At 35.6% G+C, this 27,707-nt stretch overlaps 2 protein-coding genes across 2 annotated transcripts; one reads left to right on the top strand and one right to left on the bottom strand.

Moving 5' to 3' along the window:
- Positions 1-2,981: 2,981 nt before the first annotated feature.
- On the bottom strand, positions 2,982-20,693 carry arel1 (apoptosis resistant E3 ubiquitin protein ligase 1). Its single transcript, XM_056767458.1, has 22 exons — positions 20,626-20,693; positions 19,749-19,988; positions 19,448-19,616; positions 17,886-18,106; positions 17,455-17,526; positions 16,978-17,204; positions 16,584-16,821; positions 15,620-15,789; positions 15,186-15,366; positions 13,312-13,556; positions 13,139-13,216; positions 12,630-12,771; positions 12,427-12,548; positions 12,248-12,323; positions 11,954-12,063; positions 11,100-11,279; positions 8,545-8,670; positions 6,915-7,044; positions 6,772-6,830; positions 6,596-6,685; positions 6,307-6,482; positions 2,982-4,183 (listed from the first exon to the last, which is right to left on the bottom strand). Exons 2-22 carry the CDS (start codon positions 19,894-19,896, stop codon positions 4,081-4,083), a joined length of 3,063 nt encoding a protein of 1,020 aa, XP_056623436.1. The 5' UTR covers positions 19,897-19,988; positions 20,626-20,693; the 3' UTR covers positions 2,982-4,080.
- A 7-nt stretch (positions 20,694-20,700) lies between these two features.
- fcf1 (FCF1 rRNA-processing protein) lies at positions 20,701-27,036 on the top strand. The gene is made up of 8 exons (XM_056767457.1): positions 20,701-20,791; positions 20,928-20,992; positions 21,857-21,928; positions 23,415-23,563; positions 24,425-24,497; positions 24,745-24,832; positions 24,911-25,005; positions 26,729-27,036. Exons 1-8 carry the CDS (start codon positions 20,789-20,791, stop codon positions 26,775-26,777), a joined length of 594 nt encoding a protein of 197 aa, XP_056623435.1. The 5' UTR covers positions 20,701-20,788; the 3' UTR covers positions 26,778-27,036.
- The last annotated feature ends 671 nt before the right edge of the window (positions 27,037-27,707 follow it).

Raw genomic sequence — 27,707 nt, 5'->3', positions numbered from 1 at the left:
GTTGAATATTGTGTAATTATGTTTTACCGTTGTTTGTTTTTTTCATTCCACTTGGTATTGATAAAGAAATATACGATAAAGGAAACCTATAAACAAGTTGCTATTTTTAAACATATTTTCCAACAAACTCTATATTTTATACTATATTTTAACCATCTTAAATCATATTTATCACTGACAAAAATTAGACAGTTTATTATATAATTTATATAGTGAGAAGGTAGATAATATTTTAATTTAACGACTAGTCTTCATAGAAAATCATTCAACCACACAAAAGCCACTTTTAAATTGGATAATTTTCATAAAGATCCTTATAAAGACCAGTTCGACAGCATGTATTTTATAAAATTAGAAGTGTATGCGTTTGGGAAACATTGAAATGAAACATTTAATAATGAGCATCTCATCAGTTTCAGTAATGCATTCTTTAATGTCTAATGTGGATTATATATTTCATGTTTCAATTATTCTCTTGTGCTTGTAATAATAAGCATATAATGTACAGCTGTTTGCAACAATTCAAATTGTGAAAACGCTATATAAATCATTTACAAATGTTTTATTTTCATGCTAACAAAAATGTATTTCATTGTCTATGTCATTTAGGTTTTTTAGGGTTTAAAATAAAACTCAAGACGTAATCATGAATCATAACATTGCCAGATAAAATGTTACAAAATTGTGCAAACTGTACACTTTTCAATGCTTATGGAATTCACAAGCCGTAGATGCAGTTTTTTTTACAGTAGGCCTATTTTGGGGGGATTTTCTTGCAAAATCTTTATCTTATGTTTGACTATGTTCATTGTAATCAAGGGGGCAAAGTACATTATGCTGATCAACAACTCGTGAAATCAAATACCTATAGCAAACTAAAAGATCAAAGCTTTGCACATGTTGCTAAATTGTACGTATGAAACAATAATTTCATTCTAAACATTGACTGCTTTTCTCATCAATCTCCAGGCTCCAGATTCGTTTCTTTTTGTCTCACAAAAAGATGATTCCTGGTTCGAGACTGTGCCAGGATGCCTTTATGTGTGGGGTTAGCATGGGTTTCCTCACACAGTCAAAAACATGCAGGTTAGGCTTGGGGGACGACATTTTTTTTTTCAAATCGTAACAGATTTTCAAAAGAAAAAACATAAGGACCGATTTTTAACATTAGAATTCTCAGAGTGCACAGAAGTGATTATTCAGGCAGACCAGATAGTAATGAGTGGAACGAGATCTTGAAGAAACTTGCATGATCAAACATGACATCTGAACAAAAACAAATATGGAGGATATCTGATATTATAAAGGCAACAAATTAGCAACATTACAGAACATTACAAAGACAGTGGTACAGTTCTCAACTTAAATTTATAAGAAATTCCAAGGAGATATAAAATGGACTAGACACAAGCATTTAATAATTTGATGAGGATTGATACTCAGGATTATAGGAATATCACCTGTGGGCAGAAAGTGAATTTGATAAGAAAACACCTGATAACATAGAGAGTCTTGCTTAATTCCTGTGCAGAGCAGTTGTGACCTATTCTTTTCCAATGATCTGAAGATCAATTGAATGATCAGATCACAAGGAATGTTTAGGCTATTTAATGGTTAGTTCCCACCCTCTCTAATTTGAGTTTCTGTTTTCACCCCCAAGATTTTGGTTCAGATTCCCCTTTGGTACAAACACTCATTCACAATAATTCATTCATTGCATGTGATCTCACACTTTATGTATCACCCTATAAATATTAAATAATAATATTACTATCATCGACCACACTCTGGGTTATTCGCTGGGTGACTTTCAACCCATGATTGTGTCAAAATGGGGCGGATCCAACAGCTGGGTTATAAATTCAAATTTACCTATTCTGGTTTCTTTCAACGAAAAACGTAGGTCCTCACTGGGTCAAATATGAACATTTGATTTTCGGGGCCAACACTGAAAAAATATATAATCGATTTTACTTAAAATCCTTGCACAAAATTTGGTTAAGTAAAATGTACTGCTATTATTCAAGTACAATTTACTAACCAGAATTAAGTAAATTCTACTTATTAAATACATCAAGTCAATTTTACTTAAACAAAAAAAATGTCTCTTACTCAAACTTTACGGATCAATTGCTTTCATATTAAAATAAACATCTTTTTTACAAGATAAGATTGTCAAGTAAGACGAGGCAGGTGGTCTCTGTACTGGCATTAGCACAGATACTGCTCAATAAGTTCAATTATACGCTACAAGACTATTATCATGCCTCCCTCAGCCTAGGTACAAGCATTGCTCACCTGAACAACGTTAACAACTTAATAAACCCAGACTTAAAAATAATTCCATAAATTTCTTAAATCTCAAAGATAAATCAACAAAAACACGAACACTTTTTACTGAAAAGCACTTAAAATGACAGTTAATGTTAAAAATGAATCTCCTAATGCAGTCAGATACAAAGCATGCTGGGAACTACAGATCAACTGCCAAGGTAGTCAGATCTAAAACTTATGTAGTCTCAATACTAAGTAAATGTAAACTTAATTTGACCAATTTAAATGGGTTTAACATAATAAAATGAAGTTGGATTTAATTTGTTCAATTGAAATTACTCAAAAAAAAAATTCTGATATGAATCTTAACAACCAAAATCAGTGGGTTTTATTCTCCAGATTTTTACCTTATTTTAATAATTCATTTGAATAAAATCTAAAGGCACATGATCATTTTTTCAGTGTAATTTAAACCACGTTTAGTTTCGTTCCACCATGCCTTGAAAATAACCCAGCATTTTTTTAGTATAGCAAAGAAGCAATAAAATAAAAGATACATTTCTGTGTACAAAGTAACTGCAAATATAGTCCAAATGTAAAAAATTAACTTTTGTAAGACTTAATTACTGTTACATGATATCTAGATAAATGAAACAAATTAATTTTAAACGATAAAATGGATGATATGGATTAAAACACCACTTCGATAGCTTTGCTGCCGTTTAATTTTTGTTTCATAAATAACTGATAAAGTGTAGTCATCTACACACAATGTTCAGTCTGAAAAAGGCTAACCTAATGAAAAAGAAAAATAATATTTTAAATTCAAATCCAAATACAGTATGTTACATTATATACATAGAACGTAACGACCAGGACAAAAGCAAGAGCACAGAATAAAATTAGGGTAGTCGTTGCTTCAGCATTACTTCCTGTCCCTGCAAATGGTTTGTATTGGTCACAAAACTACCCTTCCAGATTTTAACATCCCTTACAGTATTGCCATAGGCTCTGTTAATAAAACAAGTATTAACCATATACAGTATCTGTTAACGGATATTAACCAACAGTAACCAACCTTTTTTACTAGTCATGAAAACATTAGTACATACTGTGGATGTCAAAATAACAGAAAATAACACAGATTTTAAAAGATTTTTGATAAATTTTGTTGAATTAATACTTGAAGGTTTTTTAAATGCACATGACCTTTTTAGTATAATTGTTTGTTTAATATGTTTTTCATAAGTTAAATGTCTAACAAAAGTCCACCTGAACATAATGGGGCTTAATGAGAAAAGCACAGGGCAAATAAACCTACAGAAATCAGCTAAAACAAACAATTAATTCTGGAATGTAAATCCCCAGAACCGAATCAACATTTTTGAGATTAACAGTTATGAGCAGTGATAACGTGTCTAAGGTCCCTTTGTCAAATATATAAAATTATCAATTACAAAGAAAAGATGCATATAATGTATAAACAAAACAAATAAGCAATAAATATATATTCTTTAACAGTTAAGGCCAAAGGGGGTATGCAGTCATTCAAAAAAATCTCAGTCTAATATGTTCCATAAAAGAAATCCATCTGTTTAAGCCAAATGCAATACAAGCATCTTGACTCGAAGTTTGGCCATTTATTTATGCCTGAACATGGCAAGAGGCAACAGAAATGAAAAACTTATTTTTTTTAAAAATACATATATACACAACTTTTGAATCCTTCCAGAGGAATTTTATGATCAGAGTCCTAGCTTTGAAGAATACACTGGAGTGAGATGTCCATAAAGTGTGGACAGATGTTCAGAGCATCCCAAAGCCTTCGCTCCCCTCACTAATCGCCAGCTTCAGCAGCTTGTGAAGCTCCTCATAGGAGTCGTATGTTGGGAGGCACAGCTGGTTAAAACTGGACAGGACAGGAGATAGAGAACAAGGTAAACATGAATTCAAACAGATTTCCTAAAATCTAAATAAAACTGCTGTATACTTTATCACTGTAATTGTCTGTGTTTGTAGCATTTCTGACAAGCAGAACAGTTAGTCTGCCTTTCCTATAAAATTCAGATTAATTTTAAAGAATTATCCTGTTAATTTAGCTAACAACTAAATCACATTTTATAATCTGTAAACAAACAAATTTATGTTTTTTCATCAAAATTTCAGTGACGATACAAAACCCTCCGAGATGTTTTCCTGTTTTGTTGGATTACAACATTTAATTAAAACAGATTTTCAAGACAATCACTTAATACAGGTGGTTCTTGTAGTTTCATGAAATATTTGACAGCAATATTTCAAACGTTTGATATAATAAACCCTTTTATTACTATAAGTGATGCATCGAAAAAAAATCTGGACCGAAACCGATTTTTTTTCAATGCACTTGAAATGGCTTCATTAAAAAAGTAAAATAAAATAGTTTTCTTTATATTTGAATTACTATGCATCTCAAAAAACGAACAAAAAAACAAAACAAAATATTACTAACACCAATGGCATATCGGCAATAGCATGAAAAAGTTTGAGTCCGATGGTTATATATATATACTCGATTTTGATTGGTTGGAAGGTTTGCATTAAAATCTAACACACAGCTAGCTGTGGATTATCCCTTGCATATTGGAAAGCAAAAATCACCTTTGAAGATTGTCATGTTGTCTTATTGTACTTTTAACTTGTGTCTGTCTTAAAATGTTAAATTGAACCAATTTAAAGCCAATCCAAGTAAATGGGTACCGCTGTTGTTCGGTTACCAACATTTTTTTTTAAATAACTTATTTTGTGTTCTGCAGTTCCAAGTTACACAGGATTGAAATGACAAGAGGCTGAGTTAATGATGACCGACATTTAATTTTAGGGGGGGACCATCACTTTAAGAACAGGCAAAATCTAAGCGGAACATTAGAACAAGAAAGAGCCACTGATGGTATTTGAAAGTGATAGTGTTGGAAGGTCTTGACAGAAAAAAGTTAACAAGAACAAAAAGTAAGCATAAAGTCCCAAATAAATCCCAAACGCCAAATGTTTTATATTTGATAAAGCAAAAAAAATCACATATCTCAAATATCTGCAACTGACTACTTTATAAAGTACGTTAAGCCTAAACAGCAAGCCCAAAAGCGTTTCATACAAGGGTCAGAGATGATTACTTACAAAACTCAAAGAGATGCAAATACTTTGTTTCTAAACTAGGGATGCACGATAAATTATCAGACATATTGGTATCGGCCGATATATTTAGGCCGATATATTATAGCTGATAGATCATAAATCATTTCCTCTTGTTAAACTTCTTCAGCTGCACACCACTGTACAGTACAATCTTTCTGTCATGATCATTCACATACTGCTATTAACAAAACATTGTTGATGTAGGTAGGTACATTATGTAGACACAGCATTTATGAATGTGTAAATTATAGGAACAAAAGCATATTGCTTGAATCAGACTGTATGAATGCTTTTTGTCTTGAGACCTGTTAGACACGTGGCTATTAAGAACATGTTTCTGGGTTGCTCTAGAAGAACAGATGTAATTTGTTTATTAAATAAAAAGTAAACCAGAAAAGTTTGAAGGTTAAAGAATCGCAAACTAGGTTAAAGTAGTCTTGGTACATGATTTTAAAGACCTTGTTTGATATTTGATATTAATATTTACATACTGTATATCGGCAAATATATTGGTTATCGACTACCAATGTTTAAGAATTATCATTATCAGCCAAAATTTACATACCTGTGCAACCCTATTCTAAACTTTAAATGGTACATTTCCATTACATTTGCAGACCCTTTAAGCCAAAGTGATTTACTAAAGATTTGTATACAAAAATTTTTACCATGTCAAGAAAATTGATTTATTTTAAGATAAATCACGGTCAAACCACATTACATTTATAAATGAAAACTTCAAGGCAGGTGTGTTGGAGCTAGTTGGAAAAAATCTGCAGGACAGTGACTCATGCCCAACCATGCTTTAAATCTTTCTTTAGAAAGATTTATGTTTGGAGTGCATACATGTGTGCTTACCAGGTATGTGCGGTGGGCAGCGTACTGTGTGTGGGAGCTGCTATGATCTGGAAGGATGGGCAAAGTGTGTTAAAGCCACCGGGTGGGAGTTGTGAAGAGCCAGTAGTGAACTGCAACAAACGTGCCAACTCTTCCTGTGTGAAGGACGACACAACTGCCCAGAACCACTTCATCACCTAAACAGTAGAGACTTGTATTAACCCTTGGTTAAAAAGTTCCTGAACGGTGAGCTAGCCTCCAGCTGATATATGGGACCAATTTACGACATTATAAAATGCCTGTCACTTACCTTTTCTCTGAAGTGCCACGACCCTCCAACAATAATGGCATGAGCTTTGAAGTCCTGCACATTAATGTCTCCTGTACCACACATTAACAACTAAAAACAGGAGAGAACAGTCACATATCATGCTTAAATTTTAACATCAACATTTCATAGAGAATGTGTACAAGAATTTGTTTTACCTCCAGTTCATTCTCATCAAAAATAGCCAAAAGGTTTTCTGGTACAAGTTCATTCAAACCTGAAAGAAGATTCAATTTTGCTCAAGACTTCTCAGAGAACAGGAAAAATAGTCTCAAAGAATCCTTCAATTATGGGTTCTTACCTTTCAGAAAGTGCTCTACTTCATCTCGCACTTGACTGGCTAGTCTATATTGGGCCAGCAGGTTCAAATAGTGAATTTTATTCTCATTGGTCACAGCAATCTGAGCACCACCAGATATCAATTCCACCACCTGTAAAGTAATGACACTCTTTTAAACACATCCACATAGTAAAAAGGTTAGACCAGGGGCTCAAGGTTTGCCTGGTTGATTTCTACCTCCTTCACATTTTCATGCGTAGACATTTGTATCTAAACTCCCCCACAACACATCAATATCTATGTTAGCTTGTTACCTCTATAGCCTGCCCAAAGCACCCATTAGTAAGGTCAAGGTGACAAGGAGAAAGAACAGTAAGTGACTCGGGTCACGTCTATCAACAGTTAAACAAATTTTGGTGAGCAGTCCAATTCAAAACTTGGAAAATTATAACAAGGCTATACATTCCTTATAAAACGGTGTTCCAGTCATGAATACAGACGGTATTGCTTCAGTGAAGTCTCCATAGCAAGTATTCATAGTATAACATCCATGTTTTGGTGGAAAACATGCATGTAGCACAACGATTCTTTAATGAAACTATGTGCAATTTTATCAGTTTTTCAAGTTGCACATGCAAAAAGAGCCTAACTTTATTTTACATGTAGGTGTGAAAAATAAATGATAAAACTAAATAAATTCTGTAATCACGTAATGATTATACGTAGTTCTACAATAATATTCTGATATTCAAGTCCTACATTTTTGACTGCTCCATTTGCTCCTTAAACATATGTGAGCATTGATCTCTGTAGGTTGGGATGTGATTATCTTAAATTCAATTCTGACCAACAATTCTTATTTTCTATGGAATATTGCAGTGTTGATTATAAATGATTTATCCGTATAATCGTTCATCACAAACATGAACCTCCCTTTAAACTCACGTTGTCTCTTTTCTGCTTGTCATATGTCTTAGCATGAGAATGAAACAATATTATTGACCATCCAATGGCCAGACTTCCAACTTTTAAAGGTCAGCCAATCAACTCCTAAAAGACGAAATCAAAGCTCTGTCATTCCAGAACCTGTTTCACTCAGATGTGTCACAATTCGGAAGAAAACACCCTTGTGAAAACACCAACCATTTCATTTTTATAACCCCATAACCTTGGCCCTGTGTAGATCTCACTTTCACAGTAGCAAACTGCAGTTACGTCTTTACAGAATTGTTCATAGCCTGTAAATAAAGATTAGGGGTTCTTCAAGTAATATAGGAGATTCAGAGTTCAAATAACGTACAATCTTTGGTTTGAGTAGTGATTCAGGTGCAGCAGTAAACTGGTGCTTTGTTCATTTAGCATGGCTAGATCGCGCTTCCTCTCCGATCTCTGAATAATTACTTTAAAAACAGGCAACATTTTGAATGTTCTGGGTCCTAGTCTTTCTCAAATCATGCATTAGCTATACCATTCCAAGCATTATCCTGGCACTGGATGTGTGAAATGTACTCAAAGCCTGTAACTTTGCCAGAAGCTCATGTACCTCATTCAGAAAACATTATGTCGGGGCGATCAGTCATGACAAATAATGTTAAGTATTGTTTAACCAATATCTACAATTTTATTTCCAGGCCAAATAGATGTACATTACCTTCTCCAGCTGTCCTGACTTGTTGTATTTTTCCTCAGCAAACACCAAGTCCATTTCACTGACATCGTTGTTCAGGATAAAGCAAACCTTCGTTTTGTAAAATTCTTCATCGTCACTTTCAAAGTACTGCCAAAACAACAAAAGAATGAGCCTTACTACATGCAAGATTCACTTCTAACCCTATGAGTACACACTAGTGATGCGCAGATGGCGGTTAAATCCGCGGGCGCTGCAGATGATCCGCGGGTCGGGTAATAAAAAAATACATTCAGATTAATAGCGGGTGGATGATATCATATACAATATTAACAACATTTCTCTAAAAATTAGTGGTGGGCCGTTGACGCCGTTAACGCAGTGAGACTATTATCGCGCGTTAAAAAAATGTCGCCGTTAATCTATTCTCAAAGTTGGGTTGGGAGCTGGGTCTATACTACGCAAGCTATGATGACTTTCACCTTGATATTTTAGCACGGATGTATACCAGCTTAACTGCACTGTACGGGGCGAGAACGAGATTTTTCAACTCGCGTCATTCGCGGAAGCAGAAGCCGCCTCATCATCTCATAACCAGGGCTTCATTCGCGCAGCAAGTAGGTCTATTGGCTCTTTGCATTAACATATAAATCACTCGCGCTTGACACGCCATTCGCGTTTGGTCTGAACACAACATAACGTTACTGTGAAATAACCGCATCAAACGTGACGCGCTAACATGGATGCAGCTATGAAGCCGCCGGGTTTGCTTCAGGGAATATTAATTTTTAAGAAGCTTCCCAATAGAAACATCGACAAGACTAAGGTTGTTTGCACCTTGTGCAATGCGGAATTGGTTTAAAAAAAACACTCTCTCAACAGGTACTGGTCTAGCTTTAGTTGAAACCAGTAACTTTGTATTGGCACCTAATGTATTATGGCTCCTGTATGACATATCACTTGTTGCTCCCTAACTCTTTGTAAGTTGCTTTGGATAAAAGCGTCTGCTAAATGACTAAATGTAAATGTACTGTAGGAGCTCTTCCAGTCTCAAGTACCACCTAAACGGAAATCATCCCTTAGCTAATGCGGAAGTAAACACAAATTCATCTTATTGAACATAATTTAATTTTCATCACCAATTATCATAGTAGAACAGCTTTCTCAAGCAGTTTGTGATGCATTTTGGAAACAGGAGATGAGCCCCTGGTCTAATGCGCCACCTGGCTTGAGAAACCCGTTCTCAAAGACTTACTTTTAGTCATTATTTGGGTAGCACACATATTCTGAATGCCTTCGGCAGAATTCAAATGAGCCATATTAAATTAATCTATGCCCACCACTACTAAAAATACAAATGTGTTTTAAATGCAATTTTCATCAGGCGTTAATTTGCAGTAATTTAAAAGAAATATGCGCGTGGCAGCAGTAGAGGACGGTCTATTTCTTAAAGAAGAAATGAAGGCAAAACAGATCCGAGAGAAATTTAAAAAGGCAGAATTAAAAACAAAATAAAAGGTAGGAAAGAAAAGTACCGTGTGGGAGCGTTTTGGCGAAGTGGTTTAACAAGGATGAATCAAGTACTGGGTATGTAATATGCAATGACTGTGAGGCATTGTATGTATATGAAAGCCATAAGACTGGTACCTATAATATGGTACATCATGTGTGTGCTAAATCGAAATATTAGATTCAAGTATTTACAGACAAAGACAGTGCTAGAAAATTTACTGAGTAATTTAAATGACGATCGGGTCTGGGTCGGGTGCGGATATATATATCAGAGAAAAATTTACGTGCGGGTGGGTGGATAATTTATTTGAAGCAGCGGATGCGGGTGACATTTTAGCTTATCCGCGCATCTTTAGTACACACAGTGCCGAAAAGGGCAAAGACTCACTGGGGTGACTGTAGATGGGGCATTTATACATTTAAACAATATGCTGGAACATCTCAGTGTATATAGGTATGCAATTTCCACAATGTTTAGATGTTATTTCATGGAATGGACTCTATGCACACCCCGTCCATAAGGAACAATGATGTTTTCACTCAAGATGTACACAGGATTACAGTCCATGACGTGAGTCAAATTCTCCAAACACTACATCATACATCGACCTCAAAAAAGGGGAAAGGCTTCAGGCTATACGTTTCAAGCTACATCAACAAATATGATAAAAAAGTAAACTTTTGCCATTACTTGAGGCTTGATGACAGAGGCACTCAACAATAGGGAGCTGTTGTGCTGTCAGTTCACAGAAATTAGTTTTTTCAGTAAATATATCCTTATCACTTGGTGAAAAATGACCTCAGCCCTATGAGAGCGGAAGTGGCTTTTTGCGGACCTATGTCATCACCCTGCGTGCATAGAGTATATTCCTATGTTTTGCAAGTGGAACTCCGTCCCCCCTTAAAATGTACTCCACAGACTCAGTGTTCCCTCCATTTCCAGCCTTGGGTTTACATGATAAACGTAAGTGAAGTTTCTGCATTTTAATACCTGAATGCATCAGTGTATGCTTTACTGCACGTTTATTTGCAGAATTTGAATTTGATGAATCAAAGCATTTTTTTACCTTGTAGTTCATCCGTAAACCAATAATCTGGGCCAGGAAGGAACGGGTGAACCGGGCCCGTACTAGCTGCTTGTAGGCCCCACCTAAAGCTGACTCATATAGACACTTCCCCACCACTCGCCCAGCAAACTCATACATCTTCCCTCTTAAATGAGGGGAACGATCAGCATTTGGATGGACCTGCTCAAAAAACAAAGAACAACATATTGTTGATATTATGTTGCTGAAAAATGAAATCGACACCCAAGCAAAAAATTCTCTTTTTTTAACAAGGTACAGAGACGACAAATTTTCCTTATCAGTTAATGTTGTAAATGGTTACTCAACCTTCAATATGGGCATTTTTTTACCATTTTATCTTTATCAAGGACGAATGAGAAAACAAGAAATAAGAAAAGCAGAAAAAGTAGTTTTACTTCAGATTGTTACACAATGTTTCTCTAAATTCAAGGCAGCACAACAAAATATTACGCTCATGTACACTATGATTGAGGCCTGGGCTTTTTTTTTAAATCTATTAACGTTGTTTTTAAATGCAGTCTCAAAAGCTGCTAATCACTTTTTTTCATTGCTTAATTAACATGGCAGATGCGGTGTGTCGTCCAATTTAACATCACCTTCACATAAAAGGCAGCGGTTCACATGATTTACATCTCTTTACAGCTAATTTAGAGAAATATTGTTAGTTATACTGTATCTTAAATGTAAAATAACCTGATCTGTTTAAATATACCCAAGTGGGTTTATCAGAAGTTTAATATACAGGTTAGAGGGTCTTCGTCTCCTTTTTTAACTGTGAAAGTACCACACTGCAAACAGTTTATTGGTACTCAAGTAGGATTTTTGTGACTTACCAAACCCTGGTTGTTGTCACTAAAGCGTATAAAGAGCTGGTTACTGGTGTCAAACAGAGCTTTACAGATGAGCTCAAACCACTCACGCCTTGGTCCTCCCCAGTCCAAAGCTAAAAACAAACAACTCAGAATTTAAGTAAACCTCTAAAAAAATTTAAAACACAGAATATCACAAACAATATTAGCTGAACTGATTTAAGATGTTTTAAAACATGTATTTGTCATTTAGAATTTGCTGATCCATCTCTGCACCCGCTATTTAGTCAAATGATTAGTAATATTCAGTAAACTTGCCTTCCTCATCCTGAAACACAACTTCAAAGTTCTTACTCCAATCAGACACTGAAAAGTTTCTTGTGGCCTTCAGAGACTGAAAAAGAAAAAAATAATTCACTCACCGATTTACATTTAGGTAAATACAAAACATACAGTATTATAGCAAAGACAATGTTTTGAAGAGATTTCAGACTCACCGAATCGAGGAGGGAGTGACGGTTGATTTTCAGGCAGGTTTTAGTACGAGGTCTTTTGGAGTGAATGTTTCTCAGCTCTCTCTGAAAAAAGTTCACCTTATCCTGAAAAGTCTCTGATCCTCCTGCAAGCACATGGAAAACAATAAAATATACACAACCACGTATGAACGTGTGAATTCACACACAACAGGACTCAAACTTACCAATGTTCTTGTGAAGAAACCGTATAAAGGTGGCAGCCATGATGTTCCTGTCCTTACAGCTGAGCTCTACTGGAGGCTGAATCCCATCATCCACCACCAGTGTCAAGTACTTGTGTACAGGGTCTGGCCCATGGTATGTGAACTGTGGAGGACAACAGAAAGAAAGAAATCAGAAACCTTTGGGAAGAATACACAAGGCAGCAATTATTTTTTTGACTAAACCCAGAAAAGCAGAAAAAACTAAATTGAATTATTTCCGGAAAATAAGGAGAGGTAAGAGCATAAGAAATAAAGAGGTTTCACAGTGCATGCACTATTACACACATCTGATTTAAGGAATAATACAAATGGTATGACAAAGTAAAAGCAATCATTAAACTTTGATCAAAAATAATATTTGGATAAACAAACATAATATAAAAATTGAGAATTCAAACAGAATACATTTTTCAAGTTGACTTCAAAGACTCACTGTAGGTAGTAAGCAATGTTAAGACTCAATGTCTAACCTTAGTTCCAGGACACACACGAAAGGTGAAAAGGCGCCAGGGAATAATTTTCAGGTAAAACTCCTTTACAGAGAATTGCTAAAAAACGTATATAAATATGGGATAAATGTCGGTATCTAAATATTAAAAAACATAACCACTTTCATAAAACAATTTATCTGGAATTTCTTTACCTTTGGTGAAATATAGCAGTAAACTTTTTTTGGTTTCTTGATCTTCTCTGACTGACCCTCTGCTGTGGAGTCCTGTTCCTCCTCTTCTTCGCCCATAGAGGGCCGTCTCTGTGGGGCCAGCTGGGAGGATGCTGGGAACTGCCATGGACAACTACTGTAGTTGCCAATGTTGTAGAGGTAAGTCTCAAAGCAGATGCTGATACCTGGGGTAGACACGTTTTTCTCCACACAGTTCTTCTCGTTTTCTGATACATAATAAAGATGATTATACAAATGATTTAACTGTGTTCATTCATTTACACTGCTACTGCTATATGTAAATGAACAAAAAAAACATATGCTTATGCTATATTATTACAAACCTCACATAATTACAAAGATTACATTAAATATTTCAGACTATAGTATATGTGGAAAGGGTCAAATTCCTACATAAACTTTTTTCAAAGCCTTGGAAAGACTATTAAAAGTTGCTACAAATGCTAGGTTCTTACATCCTAAGAGAAAATAAAGAGACCATTTCATTATCAGTTTGTCTGATTTTACCTATTATTTATAGGTACAGTGAAGGAAATAATTATTTGATCCCCTACTCATTTTGTAAGTTTGCCTGCTTACAAAGATATGAAGGGTCTATAATTGTTATGGTAGGTTAGTAATATATAGATTATACCTATAGTTTGTACCGACAATCAGGGGTTAAATTGGGATTTTGAGGGGTGCGTATAAAAAGTTTATAATCTTATTAAATTCACAAACTGTAAAATAAAAGTTGATGGAGACATTTGCTATGAACAATAAAATGCTGATCAATCTCATTGTAGATGCCAGAAGTTTACAAAGCAACATGTGATAAGAATGAAATCTTTCTGTAGGCCTGTGCGCTTTCTTTGTGTCAATTTCAAATACCTTTGTTTATTAATGTCCACAGAATTGTGTGTATTTCCAGTATTATTCTGTCAAAACAAGATATAACACTCACAATGTTTGAGATGACCCATTAACTTGTGCATCGTTCCTGCCACACACACCATGAACAAACCGCTTTAAATGCTCAAATTTGATTAAAATGACATCATTTGGAAGTCAAACCTTTCTTCACAAACAGCTCATTATGATTCGAAATGTTAAAACGAAAGTGCGCACCGGACTAGAAACATCAGCGCGCATCATGTCTACAACTCGCAAATAGGCCGGGCCCTACAGAAAGGAAACACAAGTGCACGTAGAGGCTAGCAACGTTGTTCATTGATGCTTTCCAAACAGAATAAATCTCCCTCCGAAGGGACCTTCAGGAAGGGGACACCATACAAAAAGTCACTCCAAATAAAGAGAAAATGACGTTGATCCTTTTGCCAAATGAATTTTAAATGTTAAACTGCGTTTTTCCCATCAGATCTTTCACATTAAGAGCTTTATTCTTCGAAGAGAGTAGGGCATGATCACTCCGGATTGGAATGCAGGAAATGATTTCTGCACGCACGTGGTTTATGTGTGACTGTGAGTTGGGTTACTATGTTGCATATCTGCTTTTTCCGCAGTTATAAATGCAAGTGTGCTCCAGAACACCAGAAGAGCCACACACATGCGGGGAGCATAGCGAGACGGTCAGCCTAGATGTGCAAGGGCTCCGCCCCGGACAGCCCCGGCCCAATTTAACCCCTGACTATTATCAAGCCGCTAAACATTTGAGAGCATATATGTTAGTTACATTTTATTACAAGGTGTCCTTGTTACAGCATAATGATACATTAGTACACCGAGAACGAATAATTAACAACATGCACCATACAGTTGAAGTTATTTAGTTGCATGAAATAATACAGAAAATGGTATGAGGAAAATCTGTCCTCCACAAAAAAAATGTAACTTACCACTGAGTACAATGATATCAAACTCGCCATTGCTAAGGGGCAGGTCCTTGTACGAAATACATGCTCTAAAGCAGCCTTTCTTCCTGAATGTGAGCTTCATCAGAACCTGACACTGTGGCTTATTTAATGATACAGATGTGTTGTAGTAATCCTCGGAGCTCTCCTCCTCTCCTGGGCCCAGCTGCAGGAACATAAATTAAATGTTGGAACTAAACTAGCAACGTTATTCAAGCTTCCACTAAAACGCAAACCTATAAATCTGTTTAGGTTCGTATCTTCATGCTCTGCTTCAGGAAGAAACATTTACATGACATAAATTGTGAGAACACTTACTTTTCCTGACTATTCAGCGAATGTGTAAAGGATGCACAGAATTGAAAATCACCTCGCTTTATTATAGCTATAAACTCTGGGTGTGCCATAAGTGCTCTTACCGAGTGGACTTGCACACTGTAATTGACCTCATCCATGAGTGAGACTGTGTTACTGGTGGGGTTGCCATACTCGTCCCGTGGTTCTATTTGCAGCGTGTGTTGCTGGCCATAGGTCAGCACTATTGTGGAGAAATGATACGCTATCTTTGTTTTGGATGGCACCACTGTACCTGCAAGACATGCATCCGATTCGTGAAATGTTAACATACAGCTTATTTCTGAAAGCCCTGAAAGACAGAACCACAGTTACACTGGAACTTTCTGTAAGGAGGCAGTTCTTTCTACAACACATCCTCATGGGAATTCGTATGTAATTAAGGAGTAGATAATTCATATGAAATCATACAAACTTATTTGTAACACAATTTGCTTTCGCACCAGTGGCGTTAGGATTAGGGGTGGGGCTTCACTATTGCTTTTTTCGAATAATTCTGCGTTTTATAATATTCTCGTCGTATAAATTAGCCACCTCATACAACATGTACAAATTCCTATGAGATTGGGTTGGCTTTCTCCAAAGTAAATCATTTTGTGACACTCAATTGAGACGGGTAACATCAAAAGTGTATTTCACAGCTGTGAGAAACACTGCAAATGGGGATCCCAATATATTGCAATGTTATCTTAATACTTTTTTGTATTGTGGCTTAATTACAGTATTGTAGCATAGCACCCTGCAGTGTATGTAGTACAGTAGTACAATATGCAGTTCGTAGAGGTGTTTAAAACAGATTTGGATGAGAGACACTCCACAAATGCTAATTTAGGAGCACCACAGCAATGGGATGCCGTAAAAAAATGTGTCACTCTTCACTGTTTTCTTTCCATCTCCCTTGTATTCTAAAACATTATCACAAAAAAGCTATTAATTCCTTTAGTAACATGTTATTACAGACGCAAGGAATTATACATTTCCTATCTATTCTATCTATTATGCATATCTATGGAGAGAAGAGCATTTTACCTGGTTGGAATATCTTGTAGTAAGGACTGTAGGCGACATTGAGGCCTCCAAGTTTGACAGCTATCTCATAGCGTCCAGCCTTACGCACAGTAAAGGCCACTTTGACTACATTGGTCTCGGGCTCTAGAAGAACCTCATGGGTGACGGGGACTTCCAAAGCCAGCTCTATGTGAGTGATGTTTACCCTCAATCCCACAGGCCTGTGCGCTGGAAACGGCTGGCCATTCTTGTAGAAAAGCTTAAAAGGAGATTTTAAATAATTAATAAATCTCCATACACACACTGTAGGCATTTGAATTGACACATTGGATAAAATAAGCAGTTACTGAATAGTCAGTAAAGAGTGTGATGAACTCAAAAATGCTCTCACATGTGGCTTAAAAAGCTTGGTTACCTGTACACGGAAACTCATGGTTTGGCCCACTTCCTGTGGCTCCTTCCAATCCCAGGAAACCTTGCAAGAGCGTGGGTCCAGATAGTTTCCCCGCACATAGTCATAGATACTGCGGTCCCCATTTCGGGCAGGATCGTCATTTTGTAAGAAGCTGACCACACGAGCAGCAAGTTCACACAGGAACTTAATAGTGAAGACGAATGCGATGATGGAAACGGTTATTCCACCTAGAGAGTAGAGTAGTGTTAAAAGTTACCCTTTAATGTTTAAAATGCATTAAATTCATTATTATCGATAACCCAACCGCAAGTAGATAAACACAAAAACATGTCCAAGGTAAAAAGTTGTTGGAATAATTGTAAACTGATTCACGAACAACATCTCAAAAGGACCTGGTGTATTTGGTAAACAAAGCCGAGTATGTTTGTTGTATGGAAAAGAAGTTAATGAGACAAATAAATGGAAATAAAAACTCACCAATCACGTAAAACATGAGGTCCCTTATTAGAAAGCACAGGGCAACGGTACAGCCAAATATCAGCGCTCCAGCTGAGAAGTGACATATTAAAACAAAATTGCAAATTAAAATGTTAAAATTAAAATGTACTTTATTTTATGAAACCTTGCTACGCATATGTAATAACCATTTTATAAAAGCAATAAGCCCCGCGAAGCAATGGGTTACAGTGCATTTTATAACAGCTAAGGGGGTTTAAGGTATGACGCGAAATGCCCTTAGCTGTTATAAAATGCACTGTAACCCACTGCTTCCTTGGGCTTATTGCTTTAATAAGTGCCAGTGTAATACAATAACAGTATTATTTTACTCTTAGTAAATGTTAATAAATTACAATATAATATATAATACATATAACATAACATAAAAAATATATAAGTATGACACTTACCAAAAGACCACTTCTCATTCAGTCGTCTTTCAGCAAGGCTGCACACCAGCTGAATCTCGTAGTCCAGGTCTCTGCTTTCCTTGGATGCCTGAAGAACCCTGACACCTGTGGACAGTTTGATGTAATCTTCGTAGTAATAGCCCCAAGCTGCCAGAGAGAGTTGAAGCTGGCTGTCAAACTGCGCCAGATCATCCAGGTTAGTGCAGCCCAGTGTCTTTAAACTGCAAAGATACAAAGAATATTTTAAATAGGAAAAGATGAGTTGATGTGCTAGAGTACAGATACTGTCACTTTCCCTTTTTGACTACAGGCTCTTCACAACTTGAGCGTTTTTGGTTTTAACAACAGATGGTTTTCCCAAATATATTCAGAGTGAAGACTTGAAAGATTAAGACAGTCCCCTATGTTTGCGAAGATCACTTTACAGGCTATGTGCAGACGTCTGTCATTTTTTATGTTCAAAAATAAAATGCGAAGCTCTGAATGAATATTCAGAATTTTAAAACGCTTCTGAGTGTCTGCGTTACACGTGTATAATTAAGTCTATACCGTTTACAAAGTAATTTTTGTCATTGGTGTAAAAGATGGATTAATTTCACTTGATACGGGAGGCTTGCGGCGTCATCTGATTGTGAGTGAGTGCCACACTGCATACCCATAATGACACACTTGCATACCGGTTTTCACGTAATCACACACTTTAGGAAGTTAATATAGTGGGGAGTTGCGTATGAGAACATTTTCGTTATACTTTCACAGCAAGCCATTGTCGACTTTAGACATAAAATAATTTCCCAAGAACAAAATTGTTGACAGTGAAAATGCTGGGTGGCTAGTGTAACGGAGACCGACAAGAGAAAGTAAACCGGACTCCCCGACTTCAAGGGTTGCTCTAGCGGCAGACGCTTAGCATCCTCATTAGAGCGCTCGTCTCCCTTACCAGACAGATGCTGGTGGAGTAGGACCAGTCTGTAATTTGGAAAACCACTAGCCACAGTATGAAGACCTGTTTATAGCAATAAGCTTATCATTTGTATTAACTTCATTATTATTTATATTTATTGAAGTTGAAGGATTCAAAGCATTTATTGGTAATATTAAGGTATAATTATTGACATCTCACCACAGACCTCACTAATTTACAAACCATGGCTACGGCGATGCCTCTGTGTATTCATTTTACTGATATATTGACATCTACAGAAAACATGCTATCCTCGCCGTAGCGTTAAGAAAACAGGTTTGAGTTGAAACCTCTTTATTTCAGGTATTTTGACACAAAGCAAAATGGCCTCGGAGTTTAAGTATCATGTTAGGGTTTCTAAACATAACAGTTAGATGTTTTTTTCTGTCACAATTATGAAGTCAATGCTAGTCTTGATCCACATACATCTCTCTGTAGGTGGGGCACTCATTAATGGTGTTAAACGCGGACTTGATGCAAAATAAATGTTCATACAGCTATTGCCTTTTGGGAATAAATACTTTTCCCTGTCTAAGATTGTAAAAGAGGATACTTAGAAAACCCTGCAGCATATTCTGGCTTCTTGTTTTGAACTCACGTGTGGTAATAGTGCTCCAAGCTCTGGGAACAAAGCCACTCCTGGAAGGCAAAGTCTCTGAGGAGCTGTACATGTGCCTCAGTGATCTCCCTCCAGCGATGCTTCTCCTTTACCACCTCCTCAAGTCGAGATAGCACACTCAAACTCAGCTCCTCCAGAGTCTGAACATCTAGTATACATATAGAAAGCAAACGCACATTATACACATATTGCTTGCAGGACTACTGTATTTTTAAAAATCTAAAACATTTTTTGTTATTCAATTGTTGTGACTCAAATATGATCATGGCGTAAAACGGACCTTCAAACAAATACATGTATTCGGAGAGGCGGAGTCCCTGGAGCCATTCTTCAAGTTGATTTTCCTTGCTTTTCTTCCAGCTCACCTCCCAGAAGAAAGCCCACAAGACTGAACAAAAGATGGAGGTCAGCAAAAAGCGGCTGTCCATCAGATCATCTTTAGACTCCAACTTAGACCTCCAACTGTGATCTCTCTAAGCAGTTATTTGGTGCGGAGTATCTCGATCATGTTCCTCCAGTACTGGGAAGATAAAAGAGATGCATTTAAATCAGTGTTGTTCTGACTTTGTTAAAATTGAAAAATAAATAAACTCTATATATTTCATAACTTTTTGTTTTCCATAATGTATTTACAAAAAATGTATGTGCTGTAAAACTGCTTTTTGCAACACTGTAAAATTGTCCAAGGTGCTATAGAGACACGTCCACGTATTTGAGGTAAGAAAATGGTCTGAGACGTATAATATTAAATCCAAAATAAATGGCAAGAGGATTTGTAATAAACTTGACTCGATCACTTTGCATCCGCCAAAAACACGTCTGCAACACAAGCTGCAGGGAAAGTGTGATAAGACATCAGTTCTGTTATTGTGGTCATACATTTCTATTGTTAACAATGCAGACATAGAATTAAAACAAACGAGAGCACCATTAATATGTGCTCATCAAAAGACAATGTAAGTTAAAGCTAAAATGTTTTATATTGAATTAAAAAGCTCCTTCGATGCAGAACAAACACATAACAACAGATACAGACCTAATACCAACACACAGCACTGACATACGATGCATTAATAAAAAACCAATACGTCTGAACGACAGATTTAAATAGTTCATATTTAGAAAACAGCATTGATATAATCAATCACCCTTATTACCTTGCTTTTATATAGTGAGAACCGGAAAGACCGCAATATCAAATACGCAAAAGGACGCAGGAAATGACGTAGCGCGTTTAATGTGTCGAATGATGATGACGTCGGAAACGCTGTGAGCAACACACGAGGGTTGGATTGAAAATCTCTTGTATATTCCACCGTGATGGTACGTTAAATTATTAAAATAAACCGATTATTCAGATTTGGTTGAAAATGTAGTAATAGTGAACATCTATTTTCTCCTTTGTTGCTTAATGACGATGATTTGTCTGATGTCTCTTTGTGTATTTTGTGTGAATTAGGGTAAACAGAAAAAGCAGAAATATGCTGCGATGAAAAGAATGATAAATCTAAAGGACACGAGAATGTGAGTATAACTAACCATCTATCTTTAAGCCTGTAACCTTTATGTGCAATTACAACTTTGTTTAAAACGTATCCTATCACTGAAAAGAACACCGAAATAGGATGAGAGATGAGTTTGTACACACATAGTTGATTACAGATTGTAAACAAATACAAATCACAGGAAGTAATTCACAAATGTATGTCTCACATATTCGTTACATATTTATAATCACTGTCAGTTTACTTAAATATACATATAAATATATGTGACTTTTTTATCTTTGAAAACCACATATGTTGTACATAAATCTTGGTAAATAAATTAAAATGTTGAACTAATATTTTCAAGACTCACTTAAATGTGTGGAATAAAATGATAAAATAATATAAAACTGAAACAGGAAGTGCTTCTGGTTTAGTGCTGTTTACATTGTCTAAAATGATGTTTATGAATGATGAAATATTTTGTTGCAGTACCAACACACATTTCATTTAGATATAAAAACCATTTGTCATTGCTGGATATTCATTCATTTTTAATTTAAAGAGGGTCAAAGCAACAGTATCTAGTGACGTACAAGAATACATTTAAGGAATAGTTCACCCAAAAACTAAATTTAATTGAAATGATTCTCTTGCCATTCTAAGTGTAATAATTATATTTAATAGAAACAAAGAATAAGTTACACATTAGAAGTTACAAAATACTAGAAAACAAACTGTTGATAATATAAGTTTATATTATAAATATATATATAATATAAAATAGCATAAGAGGTTAATCTTTGTTGTTGTTTTTTCAAAAAAATTCTGTCACGTGTGCGATTTATTAGTCAACAACCAATATCCTGACGTAAAGTTGCTTTGGCCGTATTTTCTCTAGAAAGGAAAAGGATAGAGCAAAAACACAAAAAAAGAAGAAAGAAGATCCCTCTGCCATTAAAGAACAAGAAGTGTAAGTAATTCTATAAATTAATATGTTGTTGTACACTTTCTCAGCTTTAAAAACCATTTCAGTTTGGTTTTGGGCAGGCCTATCTGTTTTTCCTGAACAGTTACGATGTTTAGGAAATCACATGGTGACAGAGCCAGTGTTTTGACAAATGTGGCTCGTTTGCAAAGTAGTGTTGCTATAAACTAGATTGGCATTATAAGCATCTGAATAAGGATTGACTGTTTGCATTTTAGGTTACAATGTAGGAAACTACTGATCCATTGCTTTATTTGTGGTAGACGGACATCTGCGGATGGTTCAGTTGTGATCTGAAAGTGCTGACAGTAAGAAAGCACAAGTGTTTTGTTTGCGCCCTAGTTGCCCATACCGTTTTGCTTAGAATTAGCCATCTGTCTTTTGAAGAACGTGTCTAATAATGTGTATTATCATGTGTTTTGAGAGATGACTAAAGTTGTGTCTGGAGAGTTACATTTTACTTTTCATTCCTATATGGATTTAATAATCTGTCTTAATCTGTCTCATTTCTAATGATATTCCCCATATGAAATCTTTAAAAAGTTTCTAGATTAAACGCCGCCATTTTATTAACAAGACTGCTGTAAGAATAAACAGCACAGACACAACGTCAGCGCATTGCTGTGATTCGCTGTTTGCTGTGACAGATTTTTTGAGCCTGTGACGAACGATTTAAGGCTAACTCCGACCAAAAATTCATTCTGAAATTCGGCCCTTAACTACTCACCCTCAAGTAGTTAAACATCTGTATGACCAACATTATTCTCAAAAACTGAGTGGTTAATGGCAGAAATCTCATCTTTGGTCGGATTCTGTGGATTTTTCCAAAGTTTTAGCACAGAATAAACTAAAAAGTCTGCACTTTCCGTATGTCCCTGGTATTAACTAATGTCATATACCTCTGAAACAGTAATAAAATTGCACAATTTTACAACTGAATCATTCACATTTTCCCCATTTTGACTGTATTACTTTTAAGTATTTTGGTGGTAAATAGACTTATTTTAACATAGACATCATCAGGTTTACTGTCACTTTAAGTGCAAGTGCTTATGCTGATACACATCCACTGTTAGCTGTGAACTGTGTTAACTGTACACATCCACTGTGTTTTTGTGAATCTTATGTGTTTTTGGCATAATCTTGTGTGCATTATAGCTCTATAGCTAATAAGATGTGAAAGAGAACTTGTACCTGTGCTGTGTCTGTTTGTGTGCGCCGCACTCATGTCAGAAGAAACGTCTGTGAGTCAAATCGGTTGAAAGTTTAAACAGGCACAACTTAGGCAGAAATAGTTGTTTTCAAGATACTAAAAATGAAACACTTTTCAGTCATACAACGCAGCAGTACTTGGTTCTTTGTTCTACTTATGTAACCTTTTTTCAACCTTTTTTGTTGAAATACTTGTACTGAATGTCTCTGTTTGGACAATATATGTTTCAACCCACTAATTGTCATCTTTGTTTTTCAGAGCAAAGTATCCATCATGCATGTTCTTCCAGTACAATACTCAGCTTGGACCGCCATATTATATCCTTGTTGATACCAACTTCATCAACTTCTCAATTAAGGCCAAATTAGATGTTGTTCAGTCAATGATGGATTGCCTTTATGCTAAATGTGAGTGTACTTTTTTTTTTTTTCAAATAATCATAAAAATGGGTGAAGAAGTGTTGTTTATTTGGATGCAACAACATTATATGAGGGGCACTAGTAAGTAACAACAAACAATGTCGGCAATCCAGGAAACATCGTAACCTATAGATAAATCATTGCAGTGTTTAGTGAATGGTATTTTATTTTCTGTGTTTACTTAGTAATTCCTTAGTTATGGGGCGTTCATAAATTCAGTCACACATTTCCAATATCACATTTCAAAAGTCATTGTCAGTGATTTTTTTAAAATGCAGTGGTAGGCTTTTCAGTGGGGAATGTGTGTGTCTGCACAATTGATGCGCAGATTGTGGTTAAGTCACCGGGCGCTGCGGATAATCCGCGGGTTGGGTGGGTAAGGTAATAAAAAGTACATGCTGATTAATAGCGGGTGGATAAGATCAGTCATTAATTATGCAAACATTTACTACGTTCTTTAAAATTTGAATGTGTTTTATATGATTTTCATCATGCAGACAGGCACTGTTTGCAGACTCTCAATAAAAAAAAACGTGCATTGCGAGGATGAAACGGGGGTCCGTTCTTTAAGCAGAAATTATTTTAATTCTTAAAACAAAGATTTAGAATGAATAATGTGATGATCGGGTCTGGATGGGGTGAGAATAATTTAAAGGAGTAGTTCTCTCATAATTTACTCACCCACATGTCATTTGTAAAATTGTGCAAAGAATAATGTAATCGAAAAAATGTATGGTTTACATAGAATGTTCAAAAAGATGGTTGATGATGTAAAGTAAAGGATATTTTGTACTGTTGTGGGGGGCTGTTATTTTTTTATTATATGATGATTTCATGTATTTTGTTTAGGTGTTCCTTGTATAACGGACTGTGTGATGGCTGAGCTTGAGAAACTAGGCATGAAGTACCGAGTGGCTTTGCGGTAATGGCACACACATTTGTAAAGTTTATTCTACATTACTGTGGTAAATGGATGCTAAGTCTCTAAATACAGGTATATCCTTTATTTGTGTACCAGTGGTTTAGTTTTTTTGGTTGGCTAAGTTATTAGTCCTTTTATAGTTTTTTTTTATCATATATTAGGAGAATACCAGCAATATGAACTGTGTTAATTACACAACACAAATAGTTTTCTCCGGGTTTTGTATCCATTGGAATTTTCTGTGCAGGATAGCAAAAGATCCTCGCTTTGAACGCTTGCCTTGCTCACACAAAGGAACATATGCTGATGACTGCTTAGTCCAAAGAGTAACACAGGTACACAGATTTCTTTCCCCCTATGGATTTATTGCTTGCTTTACGTTCTGACTGACTGATTTCTTGCTGGTCCACTAGCACAAATGTTACATTGTGGCCACAGTGGACAGGGACCTGAAAAGGAGGATTCGAAAGATTCCCGGAGTGCCAATAATGTACATTTCAGATCACAGGTACTCAATCTCTGTTTACTTTATTTATGGCTTTCAGAAACGTCACCATTTTGGCGTGGTTGCCATTTTGAGGACCATGCGCATCCTCTCCTTATTACAGAGCCCATTAGGACTTCAGATACGAGGCCGCAGTTTTGTAATTCTTTTACTCTGTTTAACTAATCGTGTCCATATATTGATAAATCATTCCCACGAGTTTCCAATCCGTGCCCTCAGTTTTTTTATCCCTACCACAAATACATAAACTGTGCTCACGCTTTCCATTCCCACAGTTTTGCAAACTACACCGAAATTTTTACCTTGAAATTTAAAATAGTTGATTTTTACATTTATAGAATTTGATTATAGAAATAAGATTTTTTATAGAAACTAGATTAAATAAATGTTTATTATTATGTTTGGGCTTTTCGCCTTATTTTCATGAAATTTCATAATCAATAAATAATAAAAACTTTACGCGAGAAGCATGTAGCAGATGCGTGATAACTGTTTTCTGTCCACTGGCTTTTAGATTTTCTGCTATTTATTGTAACATTTATTAGGCTTTATTTGCAATCATGTTATTCTCCACGCAGCAAAGTCCATGTGAAATTAAATGTATTCAAAAGAAACCCTTCTACAATAGGCTATCTAATATCTCAAGACTCGCCAAATTTTTATAATGGAATAGAAAAACACAAAAAAACATACATTTCCTTTAAGGACCGCATTAATTTTTCCTTTATGGCAAAAATCATAATTAGCCTTTTTATTGCTTTTCTTGATATTATTGTTGATATTAGATTTTACTTTTAAGTCTATTAGAATTCTTAATGACTTTCTGTAAAGTAATACATGCTGCATTTTTACATAAACATCCAAAACAAACTGCTCCTGAAGTATGTCATTATCTTTTAAGGAATCAAAAGAATGAGCACCGTTTCTGAATTTATTTTGGGAGTACAGATTTCACAAATGAACCGAGAGAACGAATAACAAAACTGTGGCCACGGATTTGGAGGCAATGACCTCACAGGGTCCATACTACGAGGATATTGTAAAACATGAACACATTTCTTTGAGATTTGCTGTTATCACCGATAGACGCATGTTGCTGTACAGTCATACAAATGACGGCCACACTACTTTGTGACGTCACGTGAAACCCCTGAATAAGATAATTGACGTTGAATAAAAGCTGTCTTGAAAAGAAATACTTTTGCGATACTATTGTAAGTGGTTCAACTTTACAATAAGATTGTATTTGTTAACCAATAGTTAATGCATTAGCTTACATTAACTAACAATTGAAAATACTTCTACAGCATTTATTAATCTTACTTTGTTAATTTAATATATATTTTTTTTATTAAATGTTATAACTCCTAACATTGGTTAATGCACTATTATATAACCTAAATAATTGTATTGATTGTTTGATTTTATAAAATAAATTCGGTCACACTTCAGTATAGGGGGCAATTCTCGCTATTAACAAACCATTAACTAAAACTTTTTCCCAAAAAACTCTTAACTTGTTGCTTATTAATAGTTCTTAAGGTAGTTGTTAGGTATTGGGTAGGATTAGGGATGTAAAATATACGGTCATGCAGAAAATGCTTTATAATTACTAATAAACAGCCAATATGCCAATAGTAGACATGCTAATAGTGAGAATGGCCCCCTATACTAAAGTGTTACCATGATTTATTTTAAAATATTTTTGTTCCTTTCTTTTTTACAGGTATAACATTGAGAGAATGCCGGATGATTATGGTGCACCAAGGTTGTAATGCAACGGATGATATTTTGTTTTTTTATTGTTGTGATGGTAAATATTAATATCAAAAAGACATTTGCCCCAGTATAATTTTTCCTATAAAATACATTGGTTAATTATTTCTCAATAAAGATTATGATGTGGCAGATTTGTGTCGTAAGTGGTTAAGTACACATTCAAATAAATCAATTGGAGGTGCAGTTTTAAATATAAAGAACTATGCAGTTAAAATAATTTTGTACTTTGTTAAATATATATGATCATTTCCCCTACTCTTGATTGTTTGTCTTCACTCACATGTGCAAGTTTTTGCTTGTGATTTCAAATGTTATTGCACGCTTAGACTAGTGCTTTTAAAGTTTTTTGTTGCCAAAGTAGAAAAGCGCAGATTTTACGTGTTATACGCGATCTCGATTCAAACACCCACACGATCTCATTAATGAAAATCAACGATTCTCGTGTGTCTATGAACTTACACCTTGGACTAAAGTCCTAACGCTTCAATCTGTGCTGGTGATGCAGCAAAAGCATTATCCTCAGTAATGCTGGGTTCACACCAAGTGCGAACAATCGCATTCCACGCTCTTTGTTCCTCTCAGGAAAAGTTTGTTATTTTAAAGTTTGTAAAGTGTTAAATCTAGTTCAGATTGGCCGCGAATATTCTGTGCGAATGATCATCGCGATTACGTTCTAGAACAAAACCTTACATACAGCGAAAAAATGGACCGTCCAATAAGAATCGAGCATTTTACAATGAATACATCAAATAGAAGAAAGCGAATATTCGTTTCGTCGTTGTTATGAAAACTTGGTTCATCGGGTACTGGTTTCGCTTTTTCGCATCTCCCGCAATCTGAATGGACCTTTACACTGGGTTCCCACCAAACAGAGATTAAGCGTTTTGCGTGAGTAAATGCAAATGCTCACAGAAGTACCGGGATTA

This window comes from Triplophysa dalaica, chromosome 15 (genome assembly GCF_015846415.1).
Source record: "Triplophysa dalaica isolate WHDGS20190420 chromosome 15, ASM1584641v1, whole genome shotgun sequence".
In the NCBI taxonomy this organism is placed as follows: domain Eukaryota; kingdom Metazoa; phylum Chordata; class Actinopteri; order Cypriniformes; family Nemacheilidae; genus Triplophysa; species Triplophysa dalaica.
The sequence above is the reverse complement of the archived record's forward strand: the minus strand, read 5'-3'. Positions and strand labels throughout refer to the sequence as shown.